The 18,504-nt window shown below is 49.7% G+C and overlaps 1 protein-coding gene across 5 annotated transcripts in view; it reads right to left on the bottom strand.

The window, feature by feature from the left end:
- The window catches only part of ttll7 (tubulin tyrosine ligase-like family, member 7), a 272,031-nt gene that overhangs the window by 98,482 nt on the left and 155,045 nt on the right, over positions 1 to 18,504 (bottom strand). For all 5 annotated transcript variants that reach the window (XM_069939351.1, XM_069939355.1, XM_069939350.1 and 2 more), the window contains exon 7: positions 14,051 to 14,267. In XM_069939351.1, the coding sequence (XP_069795452.1) occupies positions 14,051 to 14,267 (217 nt within the window). The remainder of the gene's footprint in view (positions 1 to 14,050; positions 14,268 to 18,504) is intronic.

The following is an 18,504-nucleotide window of genomic DNA, read 5'->3' as shown; positions in this document are numbered from 1 at the left end:
GTAGGATCTACATCTGTGCTCTGTGATTTCTGACCTTTTCAATTCCCTTTTGAAGGCTCTGATAGACTTAGGCAGTGATCAATGCCAGAATGCGTAAAAAAAATTCCTCACATTCCTCTGTGTATCTTCTCCCAGACCTAACTGCGTCTGCAGATCACTGAACCATTCACTCGGCCCTTTATAACTCTCTCTCCACCAGTCCTGATCTTGTCCACCACCATCAATCCTCCTCTCGACTTTCCTTACTCCGAGAACAACCCAACAACTCGAGCCATAGCTCAGAGCTCAAAGCTCTCATCCCTGAAACCATTCCCACTGACAAGAATTAGTGGCATCAATGACCACATCCCACAAAGTAAAGGAAAAATTAATTACTCGGCCAGAGAAGTACAATGAATCTGTTCATTAGTCACCTGGATCTTGTTCTGTTTTGGAGAATTTGCCATGAAAATTCACTTCATTGCAAAAGGAAGTGGTGAAGTATTTTCATGTAAAAATTAAAATGACGTAGACGGATAGGTGGATAGGAATAAATATGAGTTGAATACGGGCAAATGGGATACACTCAAGTAGACAACTTGGGTGGGTTGGGCCAAAGGCCCTTTTCCATACTAAATTTTATGATTCCATCTGAATAAGATGCACTGATTCTAGGTGGATCACAGAGAACCCATAGTAAAGAAGTAGGTTCTTTTTTAAATTCACATCACTGTATAAACCGATTCCGGCCATGTAAACCCACGCCACTGAATTACACCCAAATTAATTTACAGTCCCATTATGTTTTGGAACATGGGTGGAAATGGGAGCCCCCAGAGGAAAGCCACACAGACACAGGCGATCCAGTGCGATTGCATTGTGCCAACCGTTACGTTAACCGTGCCGCACCTTCTACCTGACAAGAGGCAAAAGGCCAGGTCTGAACAGGTCTGTTCATGCAAGAACTATAAATGTAGGGCCACAGACCCAGGGCTGGAACAGACCTGACTTGTTTCTTTCCGTGCATTAAAAGTCAATCATTCTACTTTACAAGAAACAATAACAACAAACTGCTGGAGGGACTCAGCATCTATTGAGATGACACATCATAGATAGTTGACTTATCAGATTGAGGCTCTTCATCTGGACTGAAAGAGTGAGGAGAAAAGGGGGGGGGGAATAAAATTGGTGGAACTGCTTGGAGCTGCTATAATGGCAGCACTGCCACTGGTGCAGACCTGGGCGAGCAGGGGAGCAGAGACACAGCTATACAACCATTCAAAGCACAGAAACAGGCCAGTTTGGCCCTTCTAGTCCATGCTGGTCCCACTGACCCGCATTCAGCCCATAACCCTCCTCATCTCTCCCGTCCATATACCTATCCAACCTTTCCTTGAATATTAACATCGATCTCACTTCTACCACCACTGCCGGAAGTTCATTCCATACCCCACCCCCCCCCCCCCACCCACCGACCCTCTGCAGGAAGAAATTTCCCCTTATGTTTCCCTTAAACTTTTTCCCCTTTTCTCTCAATCCATGCCCTCTTGTTTGAATCTCCCCCCACTCTCAGTGGAAAAACCCTGTCCACATTGACTCTATCCATCTCCCTTATAATTTCGAATACCCCTCAATCTTCTGTGCTCCAGAGAATAAAGTCCCAGGCTGCTCAACCGTTCCCTGTAACTCAAACCCTGAAACCCCGGCAACATTCTCGTAAACCTCTTCTGCACTTTCTCTATTCTGTTTATATCCTTCCTGTAATTCTGTTCCATAGGGTCCTATTGCCTAGTAGTGATTCTGAGGGCTCCGTACAGGGTTAAAACAGTTTGTTAGAGAAGCTGATGGCATGTGTCCAAGATGGCAGTGCCTGTGCTCGGCAGCAGACCACCATGGGTTGCAGACTCCAGGGGAGGAGCAGACACCAGAAATGGAGAATACCACCACACCCCCCCCCCCTCCAAGTTGAGATGGAGAAGCAGAGGAGATGGCCCTACAGGACAGAGGACCAACGAGGGTCTCAGCGGCTGAGGGACCCACACAAGCTGCGGGCTGTTTGAGACTGGCTCATGGGAACCAGGTATCTGAACTGGGATTCAAGAGGGTGCTGAGGGCAAGAAGGGGTCTTGAAGGGGCCTCGGGCACTGAAGACTTCCCAATTGTGTCGGAGCTTTGCATCTGGAGCCAGGGTGGCTGATGGTTTGAACTGAAGTCTGTGAGGCTTCAGAGGTTGTGGGAGGAAAATCGATGGACACTCAGTGTCTCTGAAGGAACTCTCTTTGCTTCTCTTTCCTCTATTGTTAGGGGTGCCGGACAATGCTAATTGCAATTCTTTAATTGCCTCACGGCAGACAAAAGCATATTGTGTATATTAAAACTTTATTATATTATTATCTGACAATAAAATTAACCTTTGAGCCTAAGACCTGGTGGTTGTTGGTGAGGATAGAGTTGATTGGCAGATGGAGTCAGGTGTGGGAGGGACAAGTGAAGTGAGGCACAGACATCAGGGAGTGAGGAGCAGAGTCAATGGGCTGCAGATAATGGAATCTCGTAAGAAAGGAAGGCGTTAAGTCCAACCAGATCAGGGAGGGATGGTGGGCAGACAGAGAAAGGTCAGGAAGGGGAATGGGGCAGTGAGATGGGTTCATGGATGATGGGAAAACAGAATAGGTGAGGGAGGTGAAAGACATACGACCCTTTATAACCACCTTAGATCTTTCTTTGGCTTGGCTTCGCGGATGAAGATTTATGGAGGGGGTAAAAAGTCCACGTCAGCTGCAGGCTCGTTTGTGGCTGACCAGTCCGATGCGGGACAGGCAGACACGATTGCAGCGGTTGCAAGGGAAAATTGGTTGGTTGGGGTTGGGTGTTGGGTTTTTCCTCCTTTGCCTTTTGTCAGTGAGGTGGGCTCTGCGGTCTTCTTCAAAGGAGGCTGCTGCCCGCCAAACTGTGAGGCGCCAAGATGCACGGTTTGAGGCGTTATCAGCCCACTGGCGGTGGTCAATGTGGCAGGCACCAAGAGATTTCTTTAGGCAGTCCTTGTACCTTTTCTTTGGTGCACCTCTGTCACGGTGGCCAGTGGAGAGCTCGCCATATAATACGATCTTGGGAAGGCGATGGTCCTCCATTCTGGAGACGTGACCCATCCAGCGCAGCTGGATCTTCAGCAGCGTGGACTCGATGCTGTCGACCTCTGCCATCTCGAGTACCTCGACGTTAGGGGCGTGAGCGCTCCAATGGATGTTGAGGATGGAGCGGAGACAACGCTGGTGGAAGCGTTCTAGGAGCCGTAGGTGGTGCCGGTAGAGGACCCATGATTCGGAGCCGAACAGGAGTGTGGGTATGACAACGGCTCTGTATACGCTTATCTTTGTGAGGTTTTTCAGTTGGTTGTTTTTCCAGACTCTTTTGTGTAGTCTTCCAAAGGCGCTATTTGCCTTGGCGAGTCTGTTGTCTATCTCATTGTCGATCCTTGCATCTGATGAAATGGTGCAGCCGAGATAGGTAAACTGGTTGACCGTTTTGAGTTTTGTGTGCCCGATGGAGATGTGGGGGGGCTGGTAGTCATGGTGGGGAGCTGGCTGATGGAGGACCTCAGTTTTCTTCAGGCTGACTTCCAGGCCAAACATTTTGGCAGTTTCCGCAAAGCAGGACGTCAAGCGCTGAAGAGCTGGCTCTGAATGGGCAACTAAAGCGGCATCATCTGCAAAGAGTAGTTCACGGACAAGTTTCTCTTGTGTCTTGGTGTGAGCTTGCAGGCGCCTCAGATTGAAGAGACTGCCATCCGTGCGGTACCGGATGTAAACAGCGTCTTCATTGTTGGGGTCTTTCATGGCTTGGTTCAGCATCATGCTGAAGAAGATTGAAAAGAGGGTTGGTGCGAGAACACAGCCTTGCTTCACGCCATTGTTAATGGAGAAGGGTTCAGAGAGCTCATTGCTGTATCTGACCCGACCTTGTTGGTTTTCGTGCAGTTGGATAATCATGTTGAGGAACTTTGGGGGACATCCGATGCGCTCTAGTATTTGCCAAAGCCCTTTCCTGCTCACGGTGTCGAAGGCTTTGGTGAGGTCAACAAAGGTGATGTAGAGTCCTTTGTTTTGTTCTCTGCACTTTTCTTGGAGCTGTCTGAGGGCAAAGACCATGTCAGTGGTTCCTCTGTTTGCGCGAAAGCCGCACTGTGATTCTGGGAGAATATTCTCAGCGACACTAGGTATTATTCTATTTAGTAGAATCCTAGCGAAGATTTTGCCTGCAATGGAGAGCAACGTGATTCCCCTGTAGTTTGAGCAGTCTGATTTCTCGCCTTTGTTTTTGTACAGGGTGATGATGGTGGCATCACGAAGATCCTGAGGCAGTTTACCTTGGTCCCAACAAAGCTTGAAAAACTCATGCAGTTTGGCATGCAGAGTTTTGCCGCCAGCCTTCCAGACTTCTGGGGGGATTCCATCCATACCTGCTGCTTTGCCACTTTTCAGTTGTTCGATTGCCTTATATGTCTCATCCAGGGTGGGAACCTCATCCAGCTCTAGCCTTAGGGGCTGTTGAGGGAGCTGGAGCAGGGCGGAATCTTGGACTGAGCGGTTGGTACTGAAAAGAGATTGGAAGTGTTCTGACCATCGGTTGAGGATGGAGATCTTGTCGCTGAGGAGGACTTTGCCGTCTGAGCTGCGCAGCGGGCTTTGGACTTGGGGTGAGGGGCCGTACACAGCCTTTAGAGCCTCGTAGAAACCCCTGAAGTCGCCAATGTCCGCGCTGAGCTGTGTTCGTTTGGCGAGGCTAGTCCACCACTCATTTTGGATCTCCCGGAGTTTGCGCTGAAGATGGCTGCATGCGCGACGGAAGGCTTGTTTCTTCTCTGGACAGGACGGCTTTGTAAGGTGAGCCTGGTGGGCAGCTCGCTTCTTTGCCAGCAGCTCCTGGATTTCCTGGCTGTTTTCGTCAAACCAGTCCTTGTTTTTCCTGGAGGAGAAGCCCAGTACCTCTTCAGTGGATTGCAGTATGGTAGCCTTCAACTGATCCCAGAGGGTTTCAGGGGACGGGTCCGTGAGGCGGGTTGCAACGTCGAGCTTTGCTTTGAGGTTTGCCTGGAAGTTTCCTCTCGCTTCGTCTGACTGCAGTTTTCCAACATTGAACCTCTTTCTGGGGGCTTTATTGTTCCTGGGCTTTGGCTTGAAGTGAAGGTTGAGCTTGCAGCGAACCAGCCGGTGGTCAGTGTGGCATTCCGCGCTAGGCATGACCCTGGTGTGGAGCACATCTTGTTTGTCACTTTCTCGCACCAGGATGTAGTCCAGGAGGTGCCAGTGTTTGGATCGGGGATGCATCCAGGTGGTCTTAAGGCTGTCCCTCTGCTGAAAAAGGGTGTTTGTAATGACAAGCCGCTGTTCTGCGCAGAGCTCCAACAGGAGGCGCCCATTGTCGTTGCACTTGCCGACGCCATGCTTGCCCAGGATTCCTGGCCAGGTTTCTGAGTCTTTGCCGACACGAGCGTTGAAGTCGCCCAGGATGACAACCTTGTCGGCTGTAGGGGTACGTTGGATGAGGTTGCGCAGGTCGGTGTAGAACTTGTTCTTTTCTGCTGGTTCCGCCTGGAGGGTTGGAGCATAGACACTGATGAGGGTGATGTGACGCTTGTTTTGAAGTGGGAGTCGCATGGACATGATTCGGTCCGAGAGGCCTGTCGGAAGGTTTTCGAGTTTGGAGGCAATGAAGCTCTTGACCATGAAGCCTACACCAGATAGGCGTCGTTCATCCGAAGGCTTGCCAGACCAGTAGAGTGTGTAGCCCGCGCCGCGTTCTTGGAGGCTGCCTACATCTGCCAGGCGGACTTCACTGAGAGCGGCTATGTCGATGTCAAGTCTGAGGAGTTCATGTGCAATGAGGGCAGACCGACGTTCAGGTCGGTGGCTGTCAGTCTTGTCTAGCATGGTTCTGATGTTCCAGCATGCTAGCTTGAGTTTGTGAGCATCTTTTGAGGGGGAGGACGTGGAGGGGGAGGACGTGGAGGGGGAGGACGTGGAGGGGGAGGACGTGGAGGGGGAGGACGTGGAGGGGGAGGACGTGGAGGGGGAGGACGTGGAGGGGGAGGACGTGGAGGGGGAGGACGTGGAGGGGGAGGACGTGGACCTGTCCTCGGGCCTGCGCAAAGGAGCTTTTAGGTGGAGTGCAGTGCGCGCAGTACTGGCCCCACCCTTTACACCCATGGTTCGTGTGCCGTGGCCAAGCAAGCTGGGACGTGGCAGCGAGGTCCTTGGGTCGTAGGTTTTATATCGGAGTGGCCTTCTCCTATGCAGGTTTCTTACCCGGGCTGGAGGGGCCTGCCTCCCCTCCTAGGTCGGTCCATACTGCCCGGACCGGGGCCGAGGCCGCCGCAGTTCACCCTGTGCCTGGACTGGGGCCACCGCCTCCCACTCCCTGCCCGGACCGGGGCCTCCGCCTGCCTCACTCGACCGAGGCCGGGGCCGCCGTCTCCCCCTTGCTCCTGCCCGTATCGGGGCCGCCGCCGTCTACCCTTCGCCCGGACCGGGGCCGGGGCCGCTGCTGCTCTCCCTGTGCCCGGACTGGGGCCGCCGTCTCCCCCTTGCTCCTGCCCGTATCGGGGCCGCCGCCGTCTACCCTTCGCCCGGGCCGGGGCCGCTGCTGCTCTCCCTGTGCCTGGACTGGGGCCGCCGCCTCCCACTCACTGTCCGGACCGGGGCCTCCGCCTGCCTCACTCGACCGAGGCCGGGGCCTCCGTCTCCCCCTTGCTCCTGCCCGTATCGGGGCCGCCGCCGTTTACCCTTCGCCCGGACCGGGGATACCCCCTCCATAAATCTTCGTCCACGAAGCCAAGCCAAAGAAAGAGAATGGATAGGTAGGTTCTCAGCCTAACGTGACTGTAACAGTACCAGCAACCCGGGTTCGAATCTAGCACTGTCTATAGGAGTTAGTACCTTCTCCCCGTGTTGGCGTAGGTTTTCTCCGGGTGCTTCGGTTTCCTCCCACATTCCACAGACATATGGGGGTTTGTAGGTTAATTGGGTGCAATTGGATTTCATGAGGCCCTTTTACACTACCCTTGAAAGATGGTATTTCACCATCTTTTTACTGTTTCACCTGTGTGAACACAACCAACATAGGATGGGGGTGGGGGGGGTCATTTTCATCCCACTACATACCCGCCAAGGTAGGTAGTATCTATCAGAGCTGATGTGTTTCACATCAGCTCCAGTGTAAAAGGCTTACCCACCTTCCTGGATGCCAACACTGTACTACTGCAGGTCCCATCTCCTTTTAATCCAGAATGCTGGGTCCCTATATAAAAGATCACACTAAACCGGCTTTTCTTGGATCAGTGTGAATGCTCTGATCCAACCCAACCCGGCTTTAAACATGGGTCGTTGACACGCCAACTTAGTAGGATCTCTGTGTAAAAGAGCCAACGGGCTGGGAAGGGCCATGCTGTATTGTTAAAAATTAAAAAATTTTTTTAAAGTTACCATCTCACCTGAAAGACTGTGTCCCACGAGAGTCAATCCAAATCTGTGTGCTTAAGGCAAGGATCCAAAATAATCTGAAGGGAGTCAGGGGTGTTATCAACTGAACCACAGCTTATAACTCACACAACGTAAGCCAAACAAGTTTGGAAAATACAGCTCTCGGGTTTTGTGATGTGTTTTCCAATGAACCTGTTAATTAGCTGGAGATCAGTTGAAACCTGGAACCAGCTGTTGCAGCTGGCTCTGTTAGAAAGTAAAATGAGGTGTTGCGGAGACACGGGCAAGATTGCAGATCTTAGTATCTCGAGAAGAAGAGTACCTGCTGGAGAAACCCAGCGGCTCCACCAGGGTCCGTCAGGGTGAAAGAACAGTCAGTGTTTCAGGTCGGAACTCTCCTCATCTTGAGTCCTGATGAAGGGTTCTGGCCCGAATATCGACTGTTCTTTTTCTCCTCTGTTCCACCCGCTGAGTTCCTCTGGAAACTTGCTCTCTGCTTATAAGGAGATGCGCTGTTACCCAGAAAAGGGAAGGATTCGTGGATTCAAGCTACTCCCAGAAGACCCAGTGTGGAGTTCACCATGCATCAGCAGCCAGCATTTTAGGTTGTTTTTGAATCACTGAAGGTACAATACATGTAAAGGCCATTCAGCCCACCCAGCTCATCCATGCTAACCATGACAGCTGTCTCCATTAATTCAATCTCCCTGCACGACACAAGTGTGCTGGAGAAACTCAGCAAGCCACGTATTGAACTGCCCTTTTTTTCCCCAACCCACGGATGCTGTGTGACCCGCTGACTTTCTCCAGCACATTGGTATTTGCATTCCACCCCAGCACCTGCAGATTTTCTTGCTTAACTCTAGTCTGCCTGCTTTGGGTCTGTGTCTGTCTACCATGCACCTTCCCTGTCCAATGACTTGCCCAAATGCCTTTTAAACATCAGTTTTACTACATTGCTTTATCTGTTTACATTTCTCTTTTGTAAACGTATCTTTTTGTGAGCACTACTGATAATTGGAAATTCTGCCGTGCCCACAGGAAGCAGAATCTCAGGGTTATATGTGATGTCATGTATGTACAATAAGTCTGAACTTTGGATTTTAATAATATTCGCCTGTACCATTGGTCCTCTGGCAACTCATTCCATACAACCACCATCCTTCAAGTCAAAAACTCACCCTTCAGATTTCCCTTCAATTCCTCTCCTCTCGGCTCCAGTTCTAGCCACCCCTGCCCTGGGGCAGAAAACTCTATCCACGCCCCTGATACTTTTATAATCCTTTATAAGGTTAGAACCATAGAAAACTACACCACAGAAAACAGGACATTCGGCCCATCTAGACTGTGCCAAAACATCATTCCGCTAGACCCACTGACCTGCACCCATTCCTTAACCCTCTAGTCCTCTTCCATCGATGTATCTATCCAATTTATTCTTAAAACTTAAGAGTGAGCCCACATTTACTATGTCAGATGGCAGCTCATTCCAAACTCTCACCTCTCTGAGTGAAGAATTTCCCCCTAATGTTGCCCCTAAACCTTTCCCCCTTCACCCAAAAGCCATGTTCTCTCATATTTATCTCTCCTAATCTAAGTGGGAAGAGTTTACTCACATTTTGTCTAATCTCCTCATAATTTTGTAAACCTCTATCACATCTCCCCTCATTCTTCTATGCTCTAAGGAATAAAGTCCCAAGTTGTTTAATCTTTCCCTATAATTCAACTCCTGAAGACCCAGCAAAATCCAAGTAAATCTTCTCTGCACTCTTTCATTCTTACTGACATCCTTCCTGTAGGTTACCCCACAGCCTCCTATGTTCCAGTGAGAATAATCCCAGCTGATCTAATCACTCCTGATTGGAACAGCCCTCCATTCTAGACATCATCCTGGTGAATCTCTTCTACATTCTCTCTTTCGCTGACCACCACCACACAGGTACGCTAAGGCACACACAGACTGAAAGGAAACCTTTGCTGACTGGCTCCAACAACTTGGGTTTGAGCCTGACCTCTGGTGTTGTCTGCATTCTCATCATGGCCAGAAAGCGTGGGACGGTGGACTAAATTGCCCTGAGAATGAAGATGGGGGGGGGGCGAATCTAGGGGAATTGATGGGCATGCAGGGAGAATAAATATAATTGGGTGCTCTTGAGTCAGCATGGATTGGCAGGGCCAAAGGGCCTGTTTCAGTGCTCTACAATCTCTGGCAATCACCAGACCAATTCTGGGATGGCAGGACTGACATAAGAATGGATAGACTTTGTTTATGGGTGGTACAGTTAATGTAGCAGTTAGTGCAACACCATTACAGTACCAGCAATCGGAACTGGTGTTTGAATCCCACGTTGTCTGTGTGTTGTTTGTACATTCTCCCCCTGTCTGTGTGGGTTTTCCCTGGGCACTCCAGTTTCCCCCAACCCCTCAAAATGTACTGAGGGTTGTATATCAATTGGGTGTAATTGTGGGCCATAATGGCCCGTTACCATGCCGTATGTCAAAATTTAAAATTTCAATATAAAGTTTACACTCACTTGAATTTAGAAAAATGAAAGGGAATCTCATTGAGATGTATAAAACTCTGACAAGACCAGACTGGTTAGATGTGGGTAGAAAGTTCCTGATGTTGGGAAACTCCAGAACAAGGGGTCAAAGTCTAAGGCGAAGGGGGAAGACATTTAGGACTGAGATGGGGAGAAACTTCTTCACTTGGAGACATAAATTGGTTGAGGCCAATTCATTCAATCTATTCAAAAGGGAGTTGGATAGGGAGAGTGACTGAGATCACATGATCAGCCATGATCATATTGAACGGTGGTGCAGGCTCAAGGGGGTGAAAGGCCTTCTGCTCCGTGATTCTATCAAAGCCTCCCCATCAGTCTGTAAGTGGGACCCTCATGTTCCCTTCTGCATGTCTCCTCTTCACTCTCGCCCTGACCTTCCCCACCCTGACCTTTCCCACCCTGACCTTCCACCGTCCCACACTATCTGATCAAAATGAGAACACAGACAGCACCAGTGATAATTGTGCCTTGCCGCAGGAAAAAGAATCTCAGGGTTGTATGTGATGTCATGTACATAGTACATAGAACAGTACAGGCCCTTCACCTCTTGATGTTATGCCGACCCTTATTGACCTTGCTTAAAAATATTACTAAACCCTCCCTACCCATAACCCTCTACTTTTCTTTCATCCACGTTTCTGTCTAAGAGTCTTTTAAATGCCCCCAGTGTTTCAGCTTCCCCCACCATCCCTGGCAAGGCATTCCAGGCACCCACAACTCTGTGTAAAAAAAACTTACCCCAGACATCTCCCCTCCCTTCACTTTATACATGTGTCCTCCGATGAATGTTGATCCTATCCTGGGGAACAGGTGTTGGCCATCCACCCTCTCTATGCCTCTCATAATCTTGTAGACCTCTATCAAGTCTCCTCTCACCCTTCCCAGCTCTGCTAACCTTGCCTCATTAGACTTGTTTCCCAATCCAGGCAACATCCTGGACCCTCTCCATAACTTCCACATCCTTCCTGTAATGAAGTGACCAGGACTGAACACTGTAATGTTAGTGATGAGGTTTGCATGGCAATTAGCAATTTTTGATTAGACTTGGCTACCACTGGGGGCTGACACAAAGCAGGGCATTTCAATATCTTACATGCCAAAGCAATCTCATGCCCCCTTTGAGCTCACCTAAGTCCTTTCTTAAGCTCCTTCCTGGCTACCATCTGCTTCTCATGAGCCCTTCCTGTTTCCTCCTTCCTCTATCTAATGTCTGCTTCCTTCTTCATCTTGACTAGTTGCCTGACCTGCATTGTCAGAGACAGTTCCCTTTTCCTTCCATCCTTTCCTTGACCCAATAGGACAAACCGATCTTGAACGCAACACAAGTAATTTCCTAAACTTCCTCTATGTTACTTCTGAGCTTTCACCTTTGAACATCTTTTTCCAATTTATTCTCACTAGTTTCTGCCTCATCCCTTCATAATTAGCCCTTTCTCAGATAAGCACTTTCTGTCTGTTTTTATCCTTTTCCGTGGCTCTGTTGAAGTTCAGTGAGTTGTGGTCACTCTCAACAAAATGTTCCTTCACCGAGAGGTCCACCCCCTGACCAGGTTCATTACCCAGTACCAGATCCAGTCTGGCCTCACCTCTTGTCAGCTGGTCCACATACTGCAACGGGAATCCTTCTTGGACATACCTGATAAATTCAGCCCCATCCATCCTTCTTGCAGACAGTCAACCCTGTATTTTCACACCATTCCAAAATCTGCCTGCTGATCTGCTCCTCGGTGTCCCGAGGGCTAGTTGGGGGCCTATAGACGACTCCCAGTAAATTGATTCCTCCCTTCCTATTTCTAACTTCCACCCACACCAACTCAGTGGACCCTCCCTCTGCAGCCTCCTCCCTTTCTATAGCCATGATACTAACCGTGACCAGTAATGCTTCTCCCCTCTCCCCACTTTTCTACCTCCCATCCTATTCTTTTTACAACCCCTAAACCCAGAACCTGCATCAGTCGATCCTGCCCTTCCTCCAGCCAATTCTCTGTAACGGCCACAACATTGTAGTCCCACATACTGATCCATGCTCTAAGTTCATCCCCTTTATTCCTAATACTTCTAGCATTGAAATAGACACATTTCCACCCTCTAACTAGTTACATTTATATTTTGTCCTCTGCCTGTCATTCCGTACCAACTCAGAGCACAGAGCATCATCCATCTCTGCACTCACATTCTGATTCCCACCCCACTGCCAAACTAGTTTAAACCCTCCCAAACAGCTCCAGCAAAATTGCCTGCAAGGATATTGGTCCCCCTCCAGTTCAGGTACAGGACAGACCTTTCCCAGAAGAAATCCCAATGATCCAGAAATCTGAACCCCTGCCCCCCTGGCACCAACTCTTCAGCCACGCGTTCATCCTGCACAATGTCCTGTTCCTACCCTCTCTGGCGCATGGCACAGGCAGCAATCCTGAGATTACCACCCTTGAGGTCCTGCTTTTTAACTTAATTCCTAACTCCCTATATTCCCTTCAGGACCTTATCAATACTCCTGTTAATGTCATTGGTCCCCACATGGACCATGACATCTGGCTGCTCGCCTTCGATAAGGTCCCGCATAAACGACTGGCTTACAAAATAAAGGCTCATGGGATTGGGGGCAAAGTATTGATATGGATGGAGAACTGGCTGGCAGAAGACAGAGAGTTGGGATAAATGGCACCAGTGGGGTGCCACAGGGATCTGTACTGGGACCCCAGCTGTTCACAATTTACATTAATGATCTGGATGAGGGGATTGGATGTAATATCTCCAAATTTGCAGATGACACTAAGCTAGGAGGGGTTGTGTGCACGGAAGAGGGGGTCAGGAAGCTCCAGTGTGATTTGGATCAATTGAGGGACTGGGCAGATCCATGGCAAATGCACTACAATGTGGATAAATATGAGGTTCTCCACTTTGGTAATACAAACCATCAGAGACTTCTCTGACCCTGGCACTTTGTAGACAATATACCATCCAGCAGCCTCAGTCTTGTCCACAGAACCTCCTATCTGCTCTCCTAACCAATAAGTCCCCAATTACCATAGCTCTTCTCTTCTCTCCCCTGAGCCAGGGGGCCAGCCTCTGTGCCAGAGTCATTACCTGATAGATCGTGCACCCCAATAGCATCTAAAACAGTCTTCTTGTTGAGGGGAATGGCCACAGGGGGGCTCTGCTCTTTCTGTCTCTTCCCCTTCCCTCTCCTAACAGTCACCCAGTTACCTGTCTCCTGACCTTTAGGGGTGGCCGCCTCCCTGAAACTCCTGTCGATCGCTACCTCTGGCTCCCTTAAGACCCGAAGTTCATCCAGCTCCAGTTCCCTAACTCAGTTTGTCAGGAGCTGCAGCTGGATGCCACTTTTGCAGGTGTAGTCATCAGGAACAAAGTGCCATCCCTGACTTCCCACATCCTACAACCAGAGCCCTGGACTGCCCTAAACACTGCCTCCATTATCTACTCCTAAGTTAATTAAAGAAACTTACCGGCCTTACCTCACTGAGAGCAAGCTCTTCCTCAGCTCTCGGAAGCCTCTCGAGCCAAAGCCTCAAAGCTTCCCTCCTTCACTGGCTGCTCCTCTTTACCGATTTGTTCCTGCCAATTATCTCCCACAAATCAACACTCTGCTTAACACTTTGCCCTCTGAGCTCTTTTTAAACTGCCTCTCTTCCACTTACCTCTCTGCCAAGATTTTCGCTCCTCCTCCGACGGTCCTGTGATCCAAAAGTACTGAGACAATAAATCTGAAATTTGAATCTGAATCTTGTCCAGCAAATCTGATATTATCTTTCAGCCTGAAAGTTGTCTATCATAATCCTCAATTTTTTTTTACGAAGCAAACCTTTTGAAAAACAATTGTTGTCCAGTGTTTCAGACTTTTCACTCAGTGAACTGACAACTCTAGACCTGAGACATTAACCCTTTCTGCCTCCAGTTATCACCTGACCCGCATACTGTTTCTGACTCCTTGTGCTTTATTTCAAATTCCCCTACAGCTGCGGTATTTTGCTACTCGACACTGAAGCCCTCGTGTCTGAATCGGCTTACCAAGTTGGCATCGGTGGGTGCGTGGTACTTCTCCGTACCCATGCGCACGAGCCCGTCATTATACAAAAATATCCGCAAGGGGTCGCAGGAGGTCACCAGGATGTAGATGCGGAGATCAAACTTGTATCCCTCCAGGAGGAATGGCTTGTCCAGGTATTCCTGCACGATCAAGTGTTCGTGAGCCGGCAGCTTATCTCCGTTTCTTATCAGTGAGATTCTGCAGCAGGAAGCAGAGACGGGTAAGTTTGGTCAACAAGGCCATTTTCAGTCCATCACCTGGACAGACATGTCTGCGAATGCAGCAGGAAATCTCCCAACTCCAATCACTCCTCTCACCAACTATTCAGAAGACCCAATGTTTCAACACCCGGCTTACTAGTTGATGCTCCCAGCACTCCTTTTCAAGACTGGGTCCCCATTTTCATGTTCGTTAAGGGGATTCTACTTCCAGCTGCAGTTTTACCCTCACCGGGATCCCATTCCCCACAATCCCTTTTTCCTCACTAGAATCCTGTTCCCTGCATTCCCTTTAAACCCCACCCTCCCCATTCCCACATTCCCCTTAAACCCACCGGGACCCCATTCCCACACTCTATTTTTCCTCACCGGGACCTCATTCCCCACACTCCCCTTAAACCCACCGAGACTCCATTCTCCACAATGCCTTTTTCCTCATTTGGATCCCATTCCCCACACTCCCCTTAAATCCACTGGGACTCCCTTCCCACACTTCCCTTAAACCCACCGGGACCCCATTCCCCGCAATCCCTTTTTCCTCATTGGGATTCCATTCCCCACACTCCCTTTAAACCCACCGGGACCCCATTCCCACACTCTATTTTTCCTCACTGGGACCTCATTCCCCACACTCCCCTTAAACCCACCGAGACTCCATTCTCCACAATGCCTTTTTCCTCATTTGGATCCCATTCCCCACACTCCCCTTAAACCCACTGGGACCCCCTTCCCACACTTCCCTTAAACCCACTGGGACCCCCTTCCCACACTTCCCTTAAACCCACCGGGACCCCATTCCCCGCAATCCCTTTTTCCTCATTGGGATCCCATTCCCCACACTCCCTTTAAACCCACCGGGACCCCATTCCCACACTCTACTTTTCCTCACCGGGACCCCATTCCCCACACTCCCCTTAAATCCACCGAGACCCCATTCCCCACAATGCCTTTTTCCTCATTTGGATCCTATTCCCCACACTCCCCCTAAACCCACTGGGTCCCCATTCCCAAAACTCCCTTTAAACCCACCAGGACCCTATTCCTCAAACTCCCCTTAAACTCACCAGGAGCCTGTTCCCCACATGCCCTATAAACTCACTGGAGCCCCAGTCCCAGCCCCATCTGAGCTCAGAAGAGTCCTGTTACAACTCTTCTTATACGTTCACCATCACCCTGTGTCCAGCATTCTTTATAAAGTTATCAATGCCTTATTACCCCACACAAGTTTATCAGGGTCCCAACTCCAATGTACTTGAGTACATTGAAATATTCTTGTTCTACTGAGCAACATTGTGTGGGAGTACCTAGCAGTGACCTGTACCCCATTGGAATAGGGAACCAGGAGTGCATGTTGAAGTCCCTGTCAAGTAAGAGTGAGCTAGTTACTGAATAGAAAGAGAGAGAGAGAGAGAGAGAGAGAGAGAGAGAGAGAGAGAGAGAGAGAGAGAGAGAGAGAAGGCAGCCAAGAGATCTTTGCATCTGATGTGACTTTGGTTTAGCCAGAGACCATTTGGCCCATTGAGTTAATGGCAGCTCCCATTCCCAACCCCCTACCTCCACACTTCCCATGGGCTCCACTTCCTTCCCCCTCAAGTCAGCTACTCATCCACACACTTGGGGTAAAGATGTTTCCAGACAGCCCCGCTGCACTGTCACAGAGCAGCCAGTGGAACTGTCAGACTGTGCTGGCTCACTCCACCCCCTCCCTCATGCCAATCCCTTCCTCAATCCGGCCCCTCCCCCACGCCTACCCCTCCCTCACTCTGTCCCCTCCTTCACTCTTCCTGCTTCCTCACTCCTCCCTCTCCCTCACACCTCCCCCTTCCAGCACTCCACCCCCACCCTCACTCTGCCCCAAATCGCCGCTCGCTGCCTCATGCCACCCATTCCTGATGGGGCTGTCAAGCAGTGCGGTGGCAGGATCAGTGAGGGGCTGATAGGAAGGAGATGGGGCAAGAGGAAGTGGGATTAGAAGAGGGAGGGAGGGGAATGGAGAAGGGAGTGGTGTGGGGAGGTTGTCAAGTAACAGCACGGGGGGTGGTCAGGCAACAGGGTGGGATGCTGTCAGGCAGTGGAGCGGGGGGGCTGTCAGGCAGCAGGGCAGGAGGCTGTCAAGCAGTGGGGCAGGGGAGCTGTCAGGCAGCGGGGCAGCCACTGCTGTGCTACACATCCCACTCCCTTTTGCCCTGGAAAGTCATCACACTGCTCTGAGCTACATAAAAGGACTGCGCGATCTGCCTTTCCAGTCTTCAGCATAAACAGTAAATCCGCCTTTTATTTTTGAAATGTGAGCAGGCAATAACGTGGCTTTTGTGAATAAAAACTCCTTTAAAGGCAGAGGAAAATTGTCTTTACAAATCGCTAATTTTCACTATAAAAGGGCCTTCTGTCTGTCTCTCTCTCTCTCTCTCTCTTTCTTTTATCCTTTTCCTCTGTCTTGTTTCACAGAGCCAAAATCAATTCTTACCTCTCCACTTATCATATCTAATTCACACCTTTTGTTGGTCTGGACTCCTCCCACTTCCAGTCTACAGTCTTTCTGACCCCTTCCTGTTCTTTGCTTGTACCTTGAAGAAGGGTTCAGGCCTGGAACGGTGGTAATATATCTTTACCTCCTATGGACACTGCAAGGCTGGCTGAATACCTCCAGCATATCTGTGTGCTTTAACTAAATTAATTTTAAAGCGCAGGTGGAACATTTTAGTCGGCGTGGACTGTATGTCTCTACAACTATGACTCGAAGGCTACTCAATTTAAGACGCCAAAGATGCCTGACATTAAAGAGCGGTTTAATAATCAGTGAGAGGAATCCATCTCTACAATCGCCTGCCTGCGTCCAGATGGCAGTTCAGTGGGGCATTAACACCGGCTGGATGCTGACAGAGAGACTTGCAGAGAGAAGCTATGGATTTCAGCTCCATCCACAAATAACATTCCCTCGTTCCTTCACTGCATCCCAGGGTGGGGGCTGAGGCTAATAAAACAGCTCATAAAATAATTTTAAAAGTGTGATATGCAGCTGAATACACCATACCTGCAGGACTCTGGAGAGGTTTTAATTTTACAGCAGTTAAGTTAAAAAAAAATGGCTTTGCAGTAAATCACCACTGAACTGTAACCTGCATCATCTGCTGCTGTCGGTTCCTCTCAACTCCACCAGCGCTGACACGTATGAGAGCCCTGCTACTGTGACACCCACAATGACTTTCAACTAACTGCATTGGAACATGATTGGAGATAGAAAGTTTGTAAAATCATGAGGTAAATTGTGACATTGAGTCGTCTGGGACTGTAGTCTTTGGAATTTAAAAGAGGGGATATTATAGAAATGCATAAAATTATGAAAGGAAAAATAAGATAGAGGTCCGTAAGTTGTTTTCATTGATTGGGGGAGATCAGAACTAGGGGACATGGGCTCAAGATCCAGGGGAGTAGATTTAGGACGGAGATGAGGAGGAAGTGCTCTTCCCAGAGGCTGGTGAATCTGTGGAATTCGCTGTCCATTGAACCAGTGCAGGCAGTGAATATATTTAAGACAAGGTTGGATAGTGTAGTGTGGATTGTGGAGGGTCACATGACTTATCTGCCTGGAACCTCGTCAGAAGTCGCATTACCTGCCATTAAAGGTTGAACTCTGCCCAACTGGCCATTGGCCCCTTCATCATTCATTCATTCATGGCTTGGCTTTGCGAATGAAGATTTAGGAAGGGGCCTGTCCACGTTTGCTGCAGGTTCGCTGGTGGCTGTCGAGGCCAATGCGGGACAGACATGCCGGGCTACGGTGGCTGCAAAGGAAATACTGAGTTTGGTGCTGCCGTGTCACGGTTCTTCCTCCACCTCCTTTTGTCCTCAAGGCCAGCCCTGCATGTTCTCAAAGGAGGAGACTGACCAGTGAAAGGTGCATCGCCAGGTCGCGTGATCGGAGGCTGGAGCAGGGCACTGGTGATGGACAAGGTGTCAGGCTCTAAGTCCTTGTACTTCTCTTTCGAAGCCCCTCTGTCACGGTGGCCAGTGGAGAGTTTGCCATACAGCAAAATCTTGGTGAGGTGATGACCCTCCATCCTAGAAACATGCCCTGCCCAGTGTAGCTGCGTCTTCAACAGCATGGTCTCGATGCTGCTAACCTCCGCCTGTTCGAGGACTTCAATGTTGATGAAGAAGTCACTCCAGTGGATGTTGAGGATGGTGCAGAGGCAACAAGGGCTCAAGGTGTTGTA

This window comes from Narcine bancroftii, chromosome 5 (assembly GCF_036971445.1).
Source record: "Narcine bancroftii isolate sNarBan1 chromosome 5, sNarBan1.hap1, whole genome shotgun sequence".
In the NCBI taxonomy this organism is placed as follows: domain Eukaryota; kingdom Metazoa; phylum Chordata; class Chondrichthyes; order Torpediniformes; family Narcinidae; genus Narcine; species Narcine bancroftii.
Note: the sequence above shows the minus strand (reverse complement) of the source record. Positions and strands in the feature narration are given on the sequence as shown.